The sequence below is a fragment of the Odocoileus virginianus genome, chromosome 27, assembly GCF_023699985.2.
Source record: "Odocoileus virginianus isolate 20LAN1187 ecotype Illinois chromosome 27, Ovbor_1.2, whole genome shotgun sequence".
Lineage (NCBI taxonomy): Eukaryota > Metazoa > Chordata > Mammalia > Artiodactyla > Cervidae > Odocoileus > Odocoileus virginianus.
In genome coordinates this window covers 30,122,798-30,140,174 of record NC_069700.1, presented here as the reverse complement: position 1 = coordinate 30,140,174, position 17,377 = coordinate 30,122,798, and the positions used below count along the sequence as shown (strand labels likewise).

Genomic DNA, 17,377 nt, shown 5'->3' with positions numbered 1-17,377 from the left:
TTCTAATGATAATATTATCAGACTTGAACTCTGGTCTTTTGATTTCCTAAAGAACTTAATCAACCACCTAAGCAAACTGTACTACCACAAGTCTGGCATTGCAGAGGTGCCAGCACCCTGTATATGATTTATCCCCTGTCTGAAGAGGAACAAAATTGAAATGAGTCATTTAATGTACGTCAGGCCCCTACATATGAACAAATTCTGTTCTAAGAGTATGTCTGTTAAGTCCAAAAAAATTAGCCGAGGTACTCAACTAACACAGTCAGCTATATAGTACTGTGTAATAGGTTTATAATACTCTTCACACAAATAATACCTAAGAAACAAAAACAAAATATAAAGAGAACATTTTGACTCCTACAATACAGTACTTTGAAAAGTACAGTGGTATGGCTCAACAGCTGGCGTCCTGGGGCTGGCATCGAGCGAACAGGCAAGAAGAGCTGCCGACTGGGGGAGGCAGAGGAGGTGTGGGACGGTGGCACTGAAGCATCGTCACCAACAGGAGATGGAGGGCGAGCTGCAATGCCACTCATGCCTGACGCTGATGGCGCAGCTTCTGGTTCCTCGCTGGGCTCCACTCTATCCGCTCTCTTGAAAAAACAATCCAGTGATGTCTGGGTGCATGCGTGCTAAGTCGCTTCAGTCGTGTCCGACTCTTTGCAACCCTATGGACTGTAGCCTGCCAGTGGTAGCTGTTTTTATCTTGTCGCAGATGACATGGGAGCGCTAGACTGCATTCTCAACAGCTGCTGCAGCGTTTGTGAACCATTCTACATTTGGGTCTTGTGCCTCAAAAACTAACAGAGCCTCCCAAATAAAGAAAACCCCCTTGCGTTTCCTGCAACGTTAATCTCTTCGGTTCTTCAGTTACTTCTTCCTCTCGTCTCTCTGTCCTTTCTCTGGGCCTCCAATTCCGTCAGGTCTTCACTAGTAAGCTCCTCACGGTGCACAGCAAGGAGTTCCATGAGGCTGTCCTCTTGCGGATCCAGCTCCAGCTTCTCGCTGAGGGTCACTAAGTCGCTGAAGACCTCTTTGCACTTCTCATCCACCTTCTCAAATCCATGAAAACTGTGAGCCAACTGCAGGCAAAGGTTCTTCCAAACCTCATTCATGGTGATGGCCCTAACCTCATGTCAAGCAAAGTCAATGTTTTCTTGTGGCCCTGTGGATATAGTCTTTCCAAAATTGTTGTGAGGTTGTTCCTGATTCGTCACTCGCCTTTACTGTCTGACGACAAGTGTGACGTAAATAATATTTCTTGAAAGTCGCTATAGCTTCTTGGTCCATAGGTTGGATGAGTGATGTAGTATTTGGTGGCAGATACACTACTTTGACCTTGAGATGAAAGTCATCCATGGATGGGGGTACCCCAAACATTGTCAAGCAGCAAAAGAATGTTGAGTGGGATGTCCTTCTCCAAGCAATATTTCTCTACCTCCAGGATAAAGTGGTGGAAAAAGCCAGTCCTGAAAAATGGCCTGTATGACCCAGGCTTTGGAGTTCACAGGAAGAGAGTTGTGCAGCTATGATTTTAGGGCTCCTGTGTTTTCTGAACAGTAAATTAACAGTGGCTTCAGTTTCGTATTGCTGGAAGCATTGCCACCAAACAACAGAGCTAGTCTACCCTTTGCTGCTTTGTAGCCTGGCATCAAGTTTTCCTCCTTACTGCTATAGCTTCAGTCTGGCATCCTCTTCCAATACAGTCCCGTCTCACCCACATTAAAAACCTGCTCTGGTAAATATACATCTTCATCAAAAATTTCTCAAAGCATTTCAGGAAATTCCCTGGTAGCTATTACTGTAATGCATCCTACATAACTCAAGGATGCCTGGTGTCAGTGAGGCAACAACTCTCAAGAAGCTTCTGCTTCTTGCTGTGCTTAGGCTCCCCGATGCTATGAAAACAAGTGTCATCAAAACAACTCAAGAAATAGACCTGCTGGCTACTGCTATGGAGATGCAAAACCAAAGTGAGAATTATCCATGGTAGGCAAAGACAGAAACAGATTAGGCACAATTAATGTGTAGGAGAACCAACACCTTTCTCACCAGTGGTTATATTTATTAATTTATTGAATATTGTCATTTAATTATTTCACTAAGATTTAGCATGTATATGAAACATTCTTTCTTTTTTCTCAAAATTGTATCCAAATATGATAACAATTTAGATTGCTAATAACTTAGTAGGGTCATCTTTCTATATTATCTTCGATTAACCAAACTTCTCCCACCCAAACAATATCACATCATAACAACTGACAGACAGAATGGCTCCCAAATGTAACATAGGTAAGCATGACTTACAACAGACGCATCTATTGCCTACCGCAACCACCATTTGCATGATTTTCCAGAAGTAAATATTTAACAAAAAAACTACACTTGTTACCTTCCCTCTAACACTAACACCCTTTGCTAATTTCCAACTACATTCAGCTGCCACGTTCCTTCTATTAGTGCTCCAGGCTCACAAATAATTCATCACTGAATGAAATGTCTTGTTTGGCTTAAATCCATATGGTAATTACAAAGCCTTACACTAAAATTTATCTTCTTCAGGGCTACCAACCTTTTTTTTCTCAAGGAAAATCATTTTCCTCCCATTTTCACTAATACTTGCTTTCTAGTTCAGAGTTTATAGTTTCAGTATCACTGAATTATGTGCTCAAGTTTTCCACATTTGGGGAAATTACAGAAATAAATAGAACTAGAGGCAATGGATTTGTAATTTTGGAAAAACATAGCATTTCCTCTGCCAAGTAAATAGCTTTATACACCTCTAAGTTTACTCAATGGCATTTTACAAGTTCTGAGTTTATTTACTTTTATTACTTTCATTTTAATATAAACTTTATTATTTTTCCAAGTATAAAAGTAGTACATGCTTCTTGTAAAAAAGTTTGAAAATTTTAAAAGTAGAAAGAAGTTTAAAAGAGTCCCATCACAAGGACAATGTCAACTACAAATTGACAGTTGCCATGGGCACTTGCCATCTACCTCTACGACGATTAAATCATGAGCTGCTGTAGCTGCTGAGCTTCAGTTCAGGGTGGAGAGCAGAAATGAGGGAAAAGCTGGCAGGACAGGTCTTCAGCGAGATATTTTCAGGAGCTGATTTTATGATCCCAATTTTTGTATCTCCTCATATCTAGGAAAGCACCAAAATCCTTCATAGTGACGAGTGTTCCTCCTGACTAGCAGAAGCATCACAAGACCAGGAGAAAACTTCCGGGAAAAATATGTGCTTGATTGTATGTATTCCCCCTTCACCAAAATCACTCACATACTGATCTTTCACCACCCGCCCCCACCCCCGCCTCTTTGGAGCGGCTTCTTAGAGCTATCTGAGGTGCTATCTCCCAGGTTGCCGCCCTCATTCTGCCCCAAATAAAGCTTAACTCACACTCTCACATTTGCATTTTCTTAAGCTGACAACAATGATAAATATATTGATATAATTCCTCAATTTTCTTATGAATATTTTGCAGACTTGCGGTAAAATTGTAAGTGTATACATGTTGTTATACCACTTAATATTAATGATGCTATTTTCCTTTGACTATTTTTGGATACAGGTGCAAGGAAAGGAATGGGGGGGGTCTACATGGATGGATTCTTCCCCTAAATAACTAAGTGTAGCTCACACAGTGTGGGTTGCCTGTATGGGTTCTGATGTCCCTTTCCACCCTATTAGGCTCTGATTTTGTTCAGGGAATTTTTTTAAAATACTAGTCTTTCCCTGACTCCCTTGCAACCACAGCTGGCCATGTGACATGATTCAGGTCAGTGATAAGTAAGTGAAAATCAATGGGTAGAGCTTCTGGGAAGACTGTAAAAAGGGCAGCTTCAACCAATGATTTTTTTTTTTTTTTTCCTTTTCTCTTCCAGGAAAGTGGGTGTGGTGCTTAAGGTAGCTCAGGCATTTTGCAGACTGAAGTCACCTGCTGAGATGGCTCTGCAGAAAGACACAAGGAAGCCCTAGGGCCTCCCGAAGCTTCAAGCTTCGGAGGCAGCCCTGGCTGCAATCCACAGAACCCTTTCAGTGCTCCAGCAGTTGATGGGGAAGGAAGGGACTGTTTGGTTGCTGCTGCTGCTGCTAAGTCGCTCAGTCGTGTCCGACTCTGTGCGACCCCATAGACAGTAGCCCGCCAGGCTCCTCCGTCCATGGGATTTTCCAGGCAAGAGTACTGGAGTGGGGTGCCATTGCCTTCTCCGACTGTTTGGTTAAGCCACAGTAAACTGGACTGCTGTTACAGTTATTAGTTGATTCACTAACAGAAATGTCCAGTATCATTGACTGAATAACTCTTCCCTCTGTCTACATTAAATAGTAACACAGTATAGGGTCTGATTCTGGTTTATCTGTTCTTCACCTGTATAATTTTCACGCGGTATAATGTGATTTCATTTTTAGGGTTTTTACCTCATTTCAGTATACGGTGTCACCAGCTCTCCCTCACTTCTCTATTTTTCAGACTTTACTTTGTTCTTCTTGGTTGTTTATCTTTTCGGATAAACTCCGGAATAATATCAGTTGTTAAAAGTCTCTCATGTTTTGCTTGGAATTTCATTGAACTTCTACATCAACATGGGAAGACCTGCCCTCTTGAAAGTGGTCACACTTCTCATTCAGAATAGTTTCATTTACCTTCATCTTCTTTTATTTCTCACCCCACGATGTACTATTATCTTCACAAATCTCTGAAAGTTTCCTGAGTATTTCACCTTTTATTTTTGCTATCATAAAAGAGATCAATGTTGCCATTATTTCTTCTACCTGGGAGATTCCTAGGGCTTTCTTCTTAGAGTCAGTGAGGTAAGTACCGAAAGACAATAGGTCGTCAGCCAGTCTGAAGAGCCTCTGTCTGAGCTCTGGTTCATAGTCACTAGCTTTGATTTTGTAAAACATCTTCGACTACCCTAGAACTTGATCTGAAAACACAACGTCCAGTGTAATTGGATAAACTGCTACAGATACCCAGGCTGTAACTGCTATGGAAGTGTCAGGGCAGGGAGATAATATGCTACCGGTGACCCTAGTCACCTGGTCCAAAGGATCGCTCTAGCCACCTGATGGAGCCTCTTCCCTTCACTCACCGAGATGTCATCCTAAAGGCTCTTCCCCACACGCACTCTCTCTAGGAGGCTCAGCACTTCTCCTGCCTTGACCGCACTTGGCAGTTTGTGGTTTGGTCAGACTCTGGCCTTGGTACACGCCAGCAAAATTAGGACATCACTGAGGGTCATGGGGGCAAAGACACTAGTGTGATGGAGCTGAAGTGAGCTGTGACAGAAAATTATTGGCGGATATGGGCTCTATTCATAAAACTACTACAGCTCCAAACTATGCCTTTTTTTGCATTTACAGACATTATTATAATAGCAGTATAGTTGAGGAGTTGTATTTTACAGAGGACTCCTGAGGTGTTTCATGGACATGTTACATTTTCCAACTAAATGGTTAGTCAAGATAAGAATACAGTTTAAATTCTTTATAACGCCTGAAAATAGCTCACTGAAATTCTTGCAACATAGTGAATGCTTCGTATATATGATATTGACACTCTCAAAAGGTTGTAATGCTTTTTTTCTCTACTAGTAGAGCTGTAAGACTTAGAAGTGTTTCCAAATCTATGTATTCATCTGCAGGGCAGAATAAAGTGACCTGGCAAGCCTAAATTATTCAAAATTCTTTTAGGTAACTTATGGTTTTACTTTATATGCTCAAAATTTAGAAGAGATTTCAAAAAACATAATGTAGTATCAGAATAAATCGATCAGACAACAATTATGAACAGTACCTGGACAGTAAATTAAAAAAAAAATCCATCCATACCAGTACATAATTTTTAAAAGTGCATTTTACCTCTTAATCTCAGGAAAAGAAAGTATATGCATTTGTTTATGAGGAAAATGGAACAGACTGTGGTGACAACGTTTTACATGTCAATAATTAATCTCATGTGACTAAATCCCCCCAAAATCTACATTCCTAATGTATGAGTGAAAATACTGCAGCTATTTCTCCCATAGTTCTACTCATCACATATTAAGCAACTGATGGTGAAAGCACCTCTCTTACGAACTGAATGTTTGTGCCCTTCCCCCCAAAATACAAATGTTGAACTGCAGACTCCAGAACAGTGATAGATGAGGGTCTATTGTTTAAGTCTCCCAGGCTAAGGTATTTTGTTATGGTAGCCAAGGTGACTAAGACAACCTTTTATCTAAGACATTTCTGATACTGAGAACGATCTCTTCCAATTGGCCATTCAGAGTAGGGAAAAGCAGCTTCCCCCTTGTTATCACTCTAGCAGACAGGCTTCCTCATTTTTCAGGCTAGAAAGCTTCTCTATTCCTCTACAGTGGTCATTGGCAATGTTCCATTTTTCCAGGAACACAGAACCTGGCCAATCCATGAAGGACACAGACTATAACTGACCATCACTGGTCACTTGTTCAGATAATCCCGCAGGACAGAAGCTCCAGCTTCTCAAGAGGTCGCCTCCCACGTGTCAGTAATTGACTCAGTAAAAGAGGAGGGTGGAGTTAGTTTTAACTTTGAGATCTATGTGTACAGGTCTAGGAATTTCAAATGCTAAATGGGGCCAGAAAATGACACAAAAGAAAAGTGTAATGCAGTAGGTAGGTGTAAGAAATGAAGGCAGCCTGTTTCATCTAAAGGCACTGACTTTACAAATTTTAAACATAAAATGTGTAGACCAAACAAAGCATATTTGGTACTGATGCAAGCAGTGTCCACAGCATAAGTGAAAGGACCGGCTTTCAAAAGGACAGTTTCCTGAGACTAGAGGAATGTAAGTGATGGGGGGAAAAGGGTGGGAGTCAGCAAGTTGAGGGAATTTGTGTTCGAGGAAATGATCAGTTTACAAGTCTGTTCTACTAGACTAGAGCCTTCTGAGGTCAGGAGCAGGTGCTCTCAGCACCCCCGCAGAGCATCTGATACATAACAGAGAGAACTGCACTGGACTCAAAGCTTTGGCTCACAGAAGAGCTTCCCGGGGCCTGAAGATGCCCAGAAATCACAGTCTTCCCAGAGCTCAGATGGAGAACCAAGATAAGCCTGGGTTGTCCAGGCAAGAAGAGCACCGTCATCACCCTCAGCTTGTAAGGTCTGGCTGACTGAGGCTGATATCCTATCTCTTGCCAGAACACGGCATCTTGGGGAAATATCACACAATCTCTGTGACCCTTAGTTCAGTCATCCATAAAACACGGATTATGATGTAATAGGGAAGAACTTTTTGTATTCTGTTACAAATTAATCACTAAAGGGATGCTGCCTATAAGCCTAGATGGTAATCTTCCATGTCTCTGGGAACACTGCTTCCCAGGTGATAAACATTAAGCTAAAATATCTTTGTTTAGCTCACAGGAAACATCCTGACCAGGCCTATCTGTGAATGACTGCAGGGAGGAAGAAGTTAACACATTCCCTCTGGAGGCTGATGGGAACCAGGAAGTGTTTGACTTTACTCTCTCCCCTTTTAGAATAAAAGGAGCCTGAATTCAAACTCAGGCAGGATGGTTCTTTGAGGAGGCGGGGGCTGGTGGGAGAATGAGCCTGCCATCTTCTTGGTTTGCTGGCTTTCCAAATAGCATCGTTATTCCTTGCCCCCACAACTAGTCTCTCGATTACTGGTGAGCAGCACAAACTTAGACTCTGTAAACAGTCATACTTCCTTAAATGAGAGGTTTTCCTGGTGTCTCAAAGAGAAACTTTCCCTAGGTGGATGAGTGAAGAGATTAAGGTGGACGGGGCTGCGATAGAAGCATCTGGGATGCTTGTTCAAACATAACTGAATCTTCTGGAGGTGGAGGCCAGGAATCTGCATCTTTAATAGTCATTGCAGGTGATTCTTCCACACAGTTAAATTTTAAGCCACTGGATTATGACATTTTCCGGTTTTGCCCCTCCTGACTCCTACTGCCACATGAATGGTCCTAATAACTTCCCACAACGCTCCAGACTCTTTCTGACCTCCATCCATCTCATCCCTGTCCCATACACTACTGAGTGCTATTTCTTCCTGAAAGGTAGTTGCAGTCATGCTATGCCCTGGATTAAAAATCTTCAAGGGCTGCACCTTGTCTGCAGAATCCTTGTTTGTGTAGCTTTCCAGTCTTAAGTTCTCACCTATTCCTTCACTGGGGTCCTGCCGAACAGGTCTATTAACTGTCCCAGGACAAGCTCTCTGCTTTGCAGCTTCCCGCCTCTATTTCCATGTGAATGCCACACTCCACAGCCCAAAGTCCTAGCCTCTCCTTCAAGCACTAGTCCATGAACCATCTTCTCCTTGAGTCTTTTTCTGATTGCTTGACCTGGCATGATTTCTTTCTCCTCTAAGTCCTCACCGCTCTTTGTGCCTCTCTTAGGATTTTCATATTCCACCTGATGCTATTTTGTACTATTTTTATCCACTGTGCTATGAGTTCCAGAAAGGCAAAGCCTATGTTGGTAAATTCAGTGCCTAGCAGAGTGTGTGGAACCAAGTTGGAGCTCAATAACTGTTTGCTAAATCCATGAGTGATTCCACATGACTAGGCTGTAAGCCACGAAGGCAGACACTTTTTGTAACTCCTGTGGCACTTCGCAGAGTTTTATATCCAGTAGGTATTAGAAATGTCATGAATTTAAATTTAACATCTGTCAGTTTTTTTTCCTTTGATGACAAATTATTTAAAAAACACACAACATAGCCAAGATTTCAATACTGAATGCTAGAATTTACTTTTTTTTTTTTTTAACAGTAATAACCATGACTGTCTTTGGAACCTTAAATGGAATATGCATCCGTATTTAGGAATACTAAAATTACACTAAAGTAAGGTGACTATTTTCCCTATGGTTAAGACCAGCAGTTATACTGTTTTACTTCATGAGACATACTTAGATTCTAACTATATTCCCTTTATAGCATATGACATAAGGAGCTCTCAAAAGAAGAAGTTCTATTTTCATTTAAATTACTAAATGCAGAATAGCTCTACTACACATCTGTGCATAAGCATATATATGTCTATAGATAAAAATATAGCCACTTACTGTTTTAAGTTAAAATTATACTTTGTGATCATTGTAGATTTACAAGCAGCTGTGAGAAATAATGCAGAGAGTTCCCATGTACCCATTACCCAGTGTTTTGCAATGGTAACATCTTATCTGCTAAGTCACTTCAGTCGTGTCCAACTCTGTGCAACCCCACAGACAGCAGCCCACCAGGCTTCCCCGCCCCTGGGATTGTCCAGGCAAGAACACTGGAGTGGGTTGCCATTTCCTTCTCCAATGCATTAGAGTGAAAGGTGAAAGTGAAGTCGCTCAGTCATGTCCAACACTTAGCGACCCCATGGACCACAGCCTACCAGGCTCCTCCATCCATGGGATTTTCCAGGCAAGAGTACTGGAGTGGGGTGCCATTGCCTTCTCCGGGTAACATCTTATAAAATGATATTAAAGAATCACAACCAGGACCTTGAAATTGATACAATAATTCAGATGTTCCAGTTTTGCTTTTGCTCACCTATGTATATGTTCTCTAGTTCTATGCATTTTGATAGTTTGTATATCTACCGTCACAGTCAAGACACAGGAGAGTCCATCACCACAAGGATGCATCACTGGACTCATATAACCATTCCCCCTTCCCACCCTAACTCCTGTCAGCCACTGATCTGTTACTTACTTCTATAACTCTGCCAATTAATGAACATTATATAAATGAAATGGCAAAGCATATTATCTTTAGGAATTGGCTTTTTTTCACTCAGCATAATTTCCTGGAGATTCATCCAAGTTGTTAAGTGTATCAACAGTTCATTCCTTTCTGTTATTGTCATTTTATCAAATTGAAGATCCATAGTTTACATCAGGGCTCGCTCTTTGTGTTGCAAATTCTGTGAGTTTGGACAAATGCATGGAGTTATGTACCTACCATTACATTATCAAATTTAATAGTTTCACTGTCCCCCAAATCATCTGTACTTCACTTATTCATCCCTCTACCCCTGGCAACCCTCCTCAACCACTGGCAAACACTGATATTTCTACTGTATCTATAGTTCTGCCTCTTCCAGAATGTCATACAGTTGGATTCATAGAGTGTGTAGACTTTTCATGCTGGCTTCTGCACTTAGCACTGTACATTTAATGTTCCTCCATGTCTTTCTATGGTTTAATAGCTCATTTATTTTTATTGCCAAATAATATTCCACTACATGGATGTACCACTGTTTTTCTATTTGCTTATTGAGAAATATCTTGGTTACTTTTGGCTTTTGGTAATTATGAATAAGGCTGCTATATCCATGTGTGGGTAGGTTTTTGTGCTGTCATAAATTTTCACCTCATTTAGTTAAATACCAAGGAATGTGATTGCTGGATCATATGGTAAGACTTATGCTTAATTTTGTAAGAAATTAGAAACTGTCTTCCAGAGTGGCCATTCTATTCTGCTTTCCCACCAGCACTTTTGTCAGTATTCTTGTCAGCATTTGATATTGCTGTCAGCATTTGATTTGATTTGATATTGCTAGTTTAACAGTTTTAAAAGGTGTGTAGTGGTATCTTGTGTTTTAACTAACAATTCTTCAGTGACAGATGATGTTGACCATCTTTTCATATACTTATTTACCATCTATATATCTTCTTTGGTGAAATGTCTCTTCAGATTTCTTCCTCACTTCTTAATTGAATTGTTTACTTATAGTTGCATGTTAAGAGTTCTTTGAATGCTTTGAATACAAGTCCTTTATTAGATATGTGTTTGGTAAATAACTTCTCTGAGTCTCTGGTTTGTCTTTTTATACTACTGACAGTGCCTTTCAGAGAGCCAATATTTTTAATTTTAATGAATTCAACTTACCTGTTTTATTCTTTCACAGGTCATACCTTTGGTCTTGTATCTAAAAATCTCATTGCCAAATGACTAGAGTAATAATTGCAAAAAGTGATTGACTTTAGCCTGGTGCCCTGACAGTATATATACAAAGTTCACAGGAAGTCAACAGGCTTGTAAATGCTTCTGCAAGAGCAGAGAGGTGGAACCCGTTAGAATATAAGAGGAAAAAGAAACAGAAAAGGCGAAGCACGTGTGAGAAAAGCAAGGGTGGGTGTCCCTCGGGTGAACTGGGGGGAAGCTATGTTGCTCAGTGGTAAGGAACCTATTACTGATGCTGTTATTGTGACATATCAAAATAACCTTGAATTCTATGTCACATGGTTAACCCAAGTATAAGAATATGGAAGGGATCAAAAGTGTGTACTGTCATTGTCCCTCAAATGGATGACTTTGGGAGAGAACCAAGGTCAACAGACATCTTGCCTAGTATTTTTGAATGATACTCAGAGTATTTGGGACATTTCTGCTTACAACAAATACAGCCAGTCAACCAGACAGGATTTCAGAGTTAGAGCCTGTTCTGGTTTAAGAGTGTGAAACCAGATTAAGAGTGCATCTACACTTTTAATCCAATCCAGGTACAACAAAAGTCACATCCCATTATAAAGAATTGCTTTATCATCTTAGTAAAAGGTAAAACCTTCAAAATCCCCAGAAAACTAGCAGACTCAATACCAGTCAAATCCCATTATCCCCACACCAAAAGACTACACAGCTCTGAGCTGTTCTGGGATTTTACACTATTGAATACATCTGAAGTACACAGGATACAGTCTTGGGATATGGGAATCTCCTTTCTTAATGACACTCTTCTCATTTTTATTTTAATGACATTTGTTGTCATGTAATTATAGTCTGAAACATAAGAAACTTTCAGACCACTTTTGTGGGTGTGTGTGTGCATGTGTGGGGGTGGGGTGGGGTGTGGGGTAGTTCATTAAAAACATCTGTTTTGTAACTGAGGGCACTTCGGACTTGAGTCAGGGAACTCCTTCTCCAGCAAGACAGAGCTACTAAAGAAGGAACTGCAGTTTTAGACAGGAAGCTGGCACCAGCTATAGAGACAACCCCACCAACACCTACAACCACGGCTAAATGCCAGGCATGCTGGGAGAAGGAGAGTCACAGAGGGTATTAAGCCTTTCCCTTGCTCTCAAGAGGCCTAAGGGTATTTTCTAGTAGGACAACAGAAAGTACCTAGAGCACTTCTTATTCTTCTGTGAAAGGGAGAAGAACCACCAAATAAATTCTACCACCCTATGAGATCACTAATCTCTGAACTTTAGACACTGGAGGTTGGATGGTTGTTAAATATTATATAATCTAATGCCCACATTTTACAAACAAAGAGAAATCAGGAAAGTGGGGGAAAAAAATGGTTTCAGATTGCAGGTTTGGGACTAGAACCCAAATTTCCTGCCTTCTCATCAAGTGCTCTTTCCTCCAGATCACATCACCTCTCTTGGAGCTCAAAGTGCTTTTCTCACTCCGTGGTTGTCCCATAGTGAGACCGCACCTAACTATGCCAGTTAGACTCACAGAGCTCATGCTGTTTTCCCTACACATTCTCCTCTTCCAAGAGTCTCCTCCATGGTTTCAACTTAACAGACAATTGTTAAACATTTTAAGGAGTTACTTCAGCCTAGGTGGGAAAGAGACTACCAGCGCAAGGAAGGCATACGCCCTACCTCCGTGGAATGCCCTGTAAATGCGCACATCTGGTGCGGTGTTCTCAGACTCCAAGGTACACCTGTGAAACTCATCACAACCTCCTGCACAAGTTTTCTAATGGAAGTCTCCCTTTTAGGTCAATGACGCCTTAATTCTCTAGGTCCTGTGGTAAAACCTTGAAGCTGTTTTTGCTATTCTGGCATGAGAGTGAGAGTATCTGGTTTTTAATCCTTATTCTACCACTAACTGAGTAGTTTTGAAACCCTGGGCAAGTCCTAGCTTTCTGAGTTTCCTCTCTTCAACCAGCAAAACGAACAGAGCCGTAACCTCTGGGATTCACCTTCTCTGCAGAACCAGTCAGACCCGAGGTGGGAGGCAGAATCTACCTCTCTTCTATCTTCCTCTCTCTCTCTCTCTATCTTCCTTCCTTTCCTTCTTTCCTCCTATTTATTTATTGCACATCCCTCAGATTTCTCTCTTCTCCATGTTCATCACAGTCAAGCCCTTCATTTTTGGATTTATTACTAAACATGCTTCAAGCTCTTCCGTGTAGACATGGCTTGTTAAAAGCAATCTTGCGTGCTTGCCCAGTCACTTCAGTCACATCCGACACTTTGCGACCCCATGGACTGTAGCCCGCCAGGCTCCTCTGTCCATGGGATTCTCCAGGCAAGAACACTGGAGTGGGTTGCCACGCCCTCCTCCAGGGGATCTTCCCCACCCAGGTATTGAACCCACATCTCTTATGTCTCCTGCGTTGGCAGGCGGCTTCTTTACCACTAGCGTCACCTGGAATGCAAGAGTTAGCCTAGAGGTATACAGATTAGACTGGAGGCTAGAAAACTAATTAAGAAGCCTATTAGAATAAAGATCAATCTCACACCAAAAACCTGTCATCCACGTCCCCCAAAGGCTGGCTTCAGTTGGCCTTGCTGCTTTCACTTCACATGACTCCTCAACACATAGCTTTTCTGTCTTAAATGCTATTGTTTCTATCCTTTCTGTGAGGAAAGTGTTTCCTTTTTGTAAACTTAATTCCAATGATTTCTTTAAGGGCAGTTTCTCGCATGGAGTCAGTAGTCTTTCCTTTCTCTTAATTTTTATACAAATATTAGCAGTACCAACAACAATCCCCTTTCCTAACTCACTCTAGTAAATACTGTTAGCATAAAAAAGATGAGACGTAAAACTCTTAATCAACATTTACAGAAGAATATATATGTTTTACATATATTTTTTATATATATACATGTTTTATTATCTCTTCTTGTTTCCTTTGCAAATTAAAATAAGCAAATGACTGTTGACCTTTTTGGTAGAGGATTAACATATAGTTTAAACTGTCTTAGAAGAGTTAATAAGAAAAATATCATGATACATTTTCTTGGTTCTACCAACACTCTAAAGATGTCTGAACAAAAGTATATGAATTATTACTAAATATAGGTATAACTTAAGCAAATATTTAAGCAAGCAGTGAGGAATATTACATATACGCTTACAGAGTAACTTATTCCATTATGAGATAAACTCTGAAGACTCTATTTCTATTTCAGTTATGAAACAATCAGTGCCAATCTGACCAAAAGCATGTCAGTGTTAGTCAGTGACTGTAGGGAAGCAGTTGGGAAAACAAAGCTTTATTTTCTCTCTTCTCTGGTGACCCCGATGGTAAAGACTCTGCCTGCAATGCAGGAGACCGGCGTTTGATCCCTGGGTCGGGAAGATCCCCTGGAGGAGGAAATGGCAACCCACTCCAGTATTCTTGCCTGGAGAATTCCCTGGACAGAGGAGCCTGGCGGACTACAGTCCATGAGGTCGCAAAGAATCAGACACGACTGAGTGACTAACACTAACTGAAGTTTTACTTTCTCTCTTTCAGATTCTTTTATTGCTAATTTGAATACCTTCCCCAGAGAAAGGCCACAATCGGAGGAGTAAAATGGTCTCATTTCACGTGGCGGGAGTAAAGCGGAGTTGTCACAGCCCATAGTCCTCTGGGCGCCCACTCTCTGAGAACATTCACTGCATCCGCTTGTACCAACTCCAAGAGAGATCGTTTCAAGCAATTTTAGGTCCCATCACTACTGTCTATTTGTCATAACTGGAAAAAAAATCCACTACACTACAAAAAGATTCTGTTATCCAGTATTTGTTAATTATGATTGAGACCAGAAACATACAAAGTTTCAAAGAAAACAATTGAAGGGAACATCTGAAAGTAATTTTCCCCCACTCTTTGTTGTTCTGCTACTCACGGCAAATCTTCCAAACTGGAGGCTTCATGTCTTGGATCCAATAGATCATAACCACATTCATTGTAGATTTCCAAATAGGAAATGTGCGTTGTATATATTTTGCTGCTGTCCTGATTGGGAAAGGGAAAGATGTTATTAAATGGCTATAAATCATGATTCAGCTTAGAGAGAGATGAACACATTTATCTTTAGTTTCCTTACAGTTTCTCTCCTTCACTCTCTCACTTTGCATGTTTTTCATTTTCAGTTCGTGACACTTTCAAGTTGCCAGTTACCATATGCATGAAGCTTTTTTTCTTTTTTTAAGATGGCCAACATCCATGATTACAAGCAACTTCAGTCTGTTATTTTTTATTGTTTCCACGTTACATGTAAAAAGTCAATATACACTTGAAATGGGCCAACTTGGTTGCAGAACTGTACAAAACACTATTTTCTACTTTCAGACAGAAAAAAAAAAAAAACCAGAACACAGAATTGTTATTTCAGTTTAAAAACTTCAGTAGCCAAAGAATTTCCATCTTCAATCGTAATTCCTTTTTAACTTTTCTAATATTCTAATTTCCAATGACAGATAATGTAACAGTAAATAGATATCAAAAGTGAATTTCAGGGGATAACAGTAAGATGGGCATTAACAGCTCACTACTTATGCCTTGCATGCTCAATTGCTCAGTCATGTCTGATTCTTTGCGACCCCATGATCTATAGCCCATCAGGATCCCCTGTTCATGGGATGTTCCAGGCAAGAACACTGGAGTGGGTTGCCATTTCCTACTCCACTTATACCTTACCTGTTGGATTAATTTTCCTTGCCCAAGTGGCAAATTAGAGATATTCAGTTATTGATTAGAGAAAGGCCTTTTCTATGAGTCATTACTGAGATACAATGATACAGGCATCAATGTAATTAAGATAAAAGTCAAGGTGACTGGTCCTAGTCTCAATTCTGCCAACAGACAGAAAGAACTCACTCCCTCTGAGATGGAATAAAACAGGGATTTTTTTTTTCAGGTCTCAAGGAAAGTCCAAGGTCTGTTTTTCAATACAAAGCATCAATAAGAGCACCTCTTCTTGTTTCCCCCAAGACAGAAATGCTTCCATTTCTGCAAATATTAAGAGTCCTGCTTGCTACTCATAAGAGGAGAACATATTTGTGTCTTCTGGCAAGAAGGTCAGCAGATTGTCAGAGTGGATATTCATAGACAGGATTCTCTTTTATATTCAGGAAAACCCATTTGACAGGTATTATTCAAAGAAGGAGAAGATGGGAAAAGAATCGTGGCCTGCAAATCCAAATCTGGAATCCTGGTCCTGGCAACTCTGAGCCGCTACCAGGTCAGGCCTCTGTTCCACACCAACTGAAGTGAGGAAGTTGGATAAGGACTCTCTCTGTGTTCTTCAGGTTAAAATTAATATGATTTTCTGGCCCTAAAATGGCCCAAACTATCCACATAAAGATACTACTACTTCATAAAAATGAAATGATACATGAAAAATTAAGGTAGTTCTCAGCTAGCACATGGCTATAAGTGAGATACTCAAACTACAGCTGAAATTCCATGTCTGGTGTTTTGCACAAGTGACAGCATGGATTGAATCTCTACTAAGCAACTTCTCCCAACCAAGTGCTGGAAATCTTGTTGATGCAGGTAACGCTGGCTGCTAACACTGACAAATGATCTATCAATTATATTAGTGTCCTCGTTTAGTAAAGGCATCATATCAACATAATTTAGGGGGTTATAGTTTACATTAGTGCAGGAAACAACAGACTCCAAATACTAGACACAGTCTGAGTGGCCTTTAGTCTAATCCAATGTTTCCTAAAATACCACTTAAAATATTTGTGGAAAAAAGTGTTCCATGATCAATGTACATGCTGTCCATCCCTGGAAGATTCTTAGAGCAAGTTAAAATCCGAGGGGGATCACTCAGCCACATCCTTAGATCCTGTCTGGAACAACATATTTCTAAAACTTATCTGAACATATCTGACATGTCCCATCGATTATGGTTTGAGATTTCAGCATACAAATATGAATTCATCTCAGCATCAGACAAAGCTGGGTTAGAGCAGTGGATCTGCCTTTATAACTGAGTGATCATGTGCCCTTAACCTCAGTTGTTTAATCACAAAATTGGGGATGATAACCTTTAATTGCAGAACTACTGTAATGGAGAAATAAGTTTCTGTATTTTAAATCCTAACAACAATGCTAGGCACCGATAAATGTTAATAGTCACCAATAAATCATTGCTGCTGCTGCTATTATTATTATTGCTGTTATTATTTTTATTTCTGAAAGCCTCCAAACAGAGAATTCAGTATATGAACACAGAAGGAAAGGAAAAGAAAGGCAAAAAGAACAAACTGTATGTTCATCGGCAGGGGAGAAACTCTCTTCTTCCAGAAACTAGAAGAAATCATAAAAAAGTCAGGAAAATGGCAAGTTCATTGCCCTGAGATGATAGGGATAATTCCTTTGGCTCCTCCAGCTTCTGAGTTTTCTGGGCTTT

At 40.5% G+C, this 17,377-nt stretch overlaps 1 protein-coding gene across 3 annotated transcripts in view; it reads right to left on the bottom strand.

Moving 5' to 3' along the window:
- Positions 1-17,377, bottom strand: part of KIF6 (kinesin family member 6) — a 388,869-nt gene that overhangs the window by 279,051 nt on the left and 92,441 nt on the right. For all 3 annotated transcript variants that reach the window (XM_070456501.1, XM_070456503.1, XM_070456504.1), the window contains exon 5: positions 14,858-14,967. In XM_070456501.1, coding sequence (XP_070312602.1) covers positions 14,858-14,967 — 110 coding nt within the window. The remainder of the gene's footprint in view (positions 1-14,857; positions 14,968-17,377) is intronic.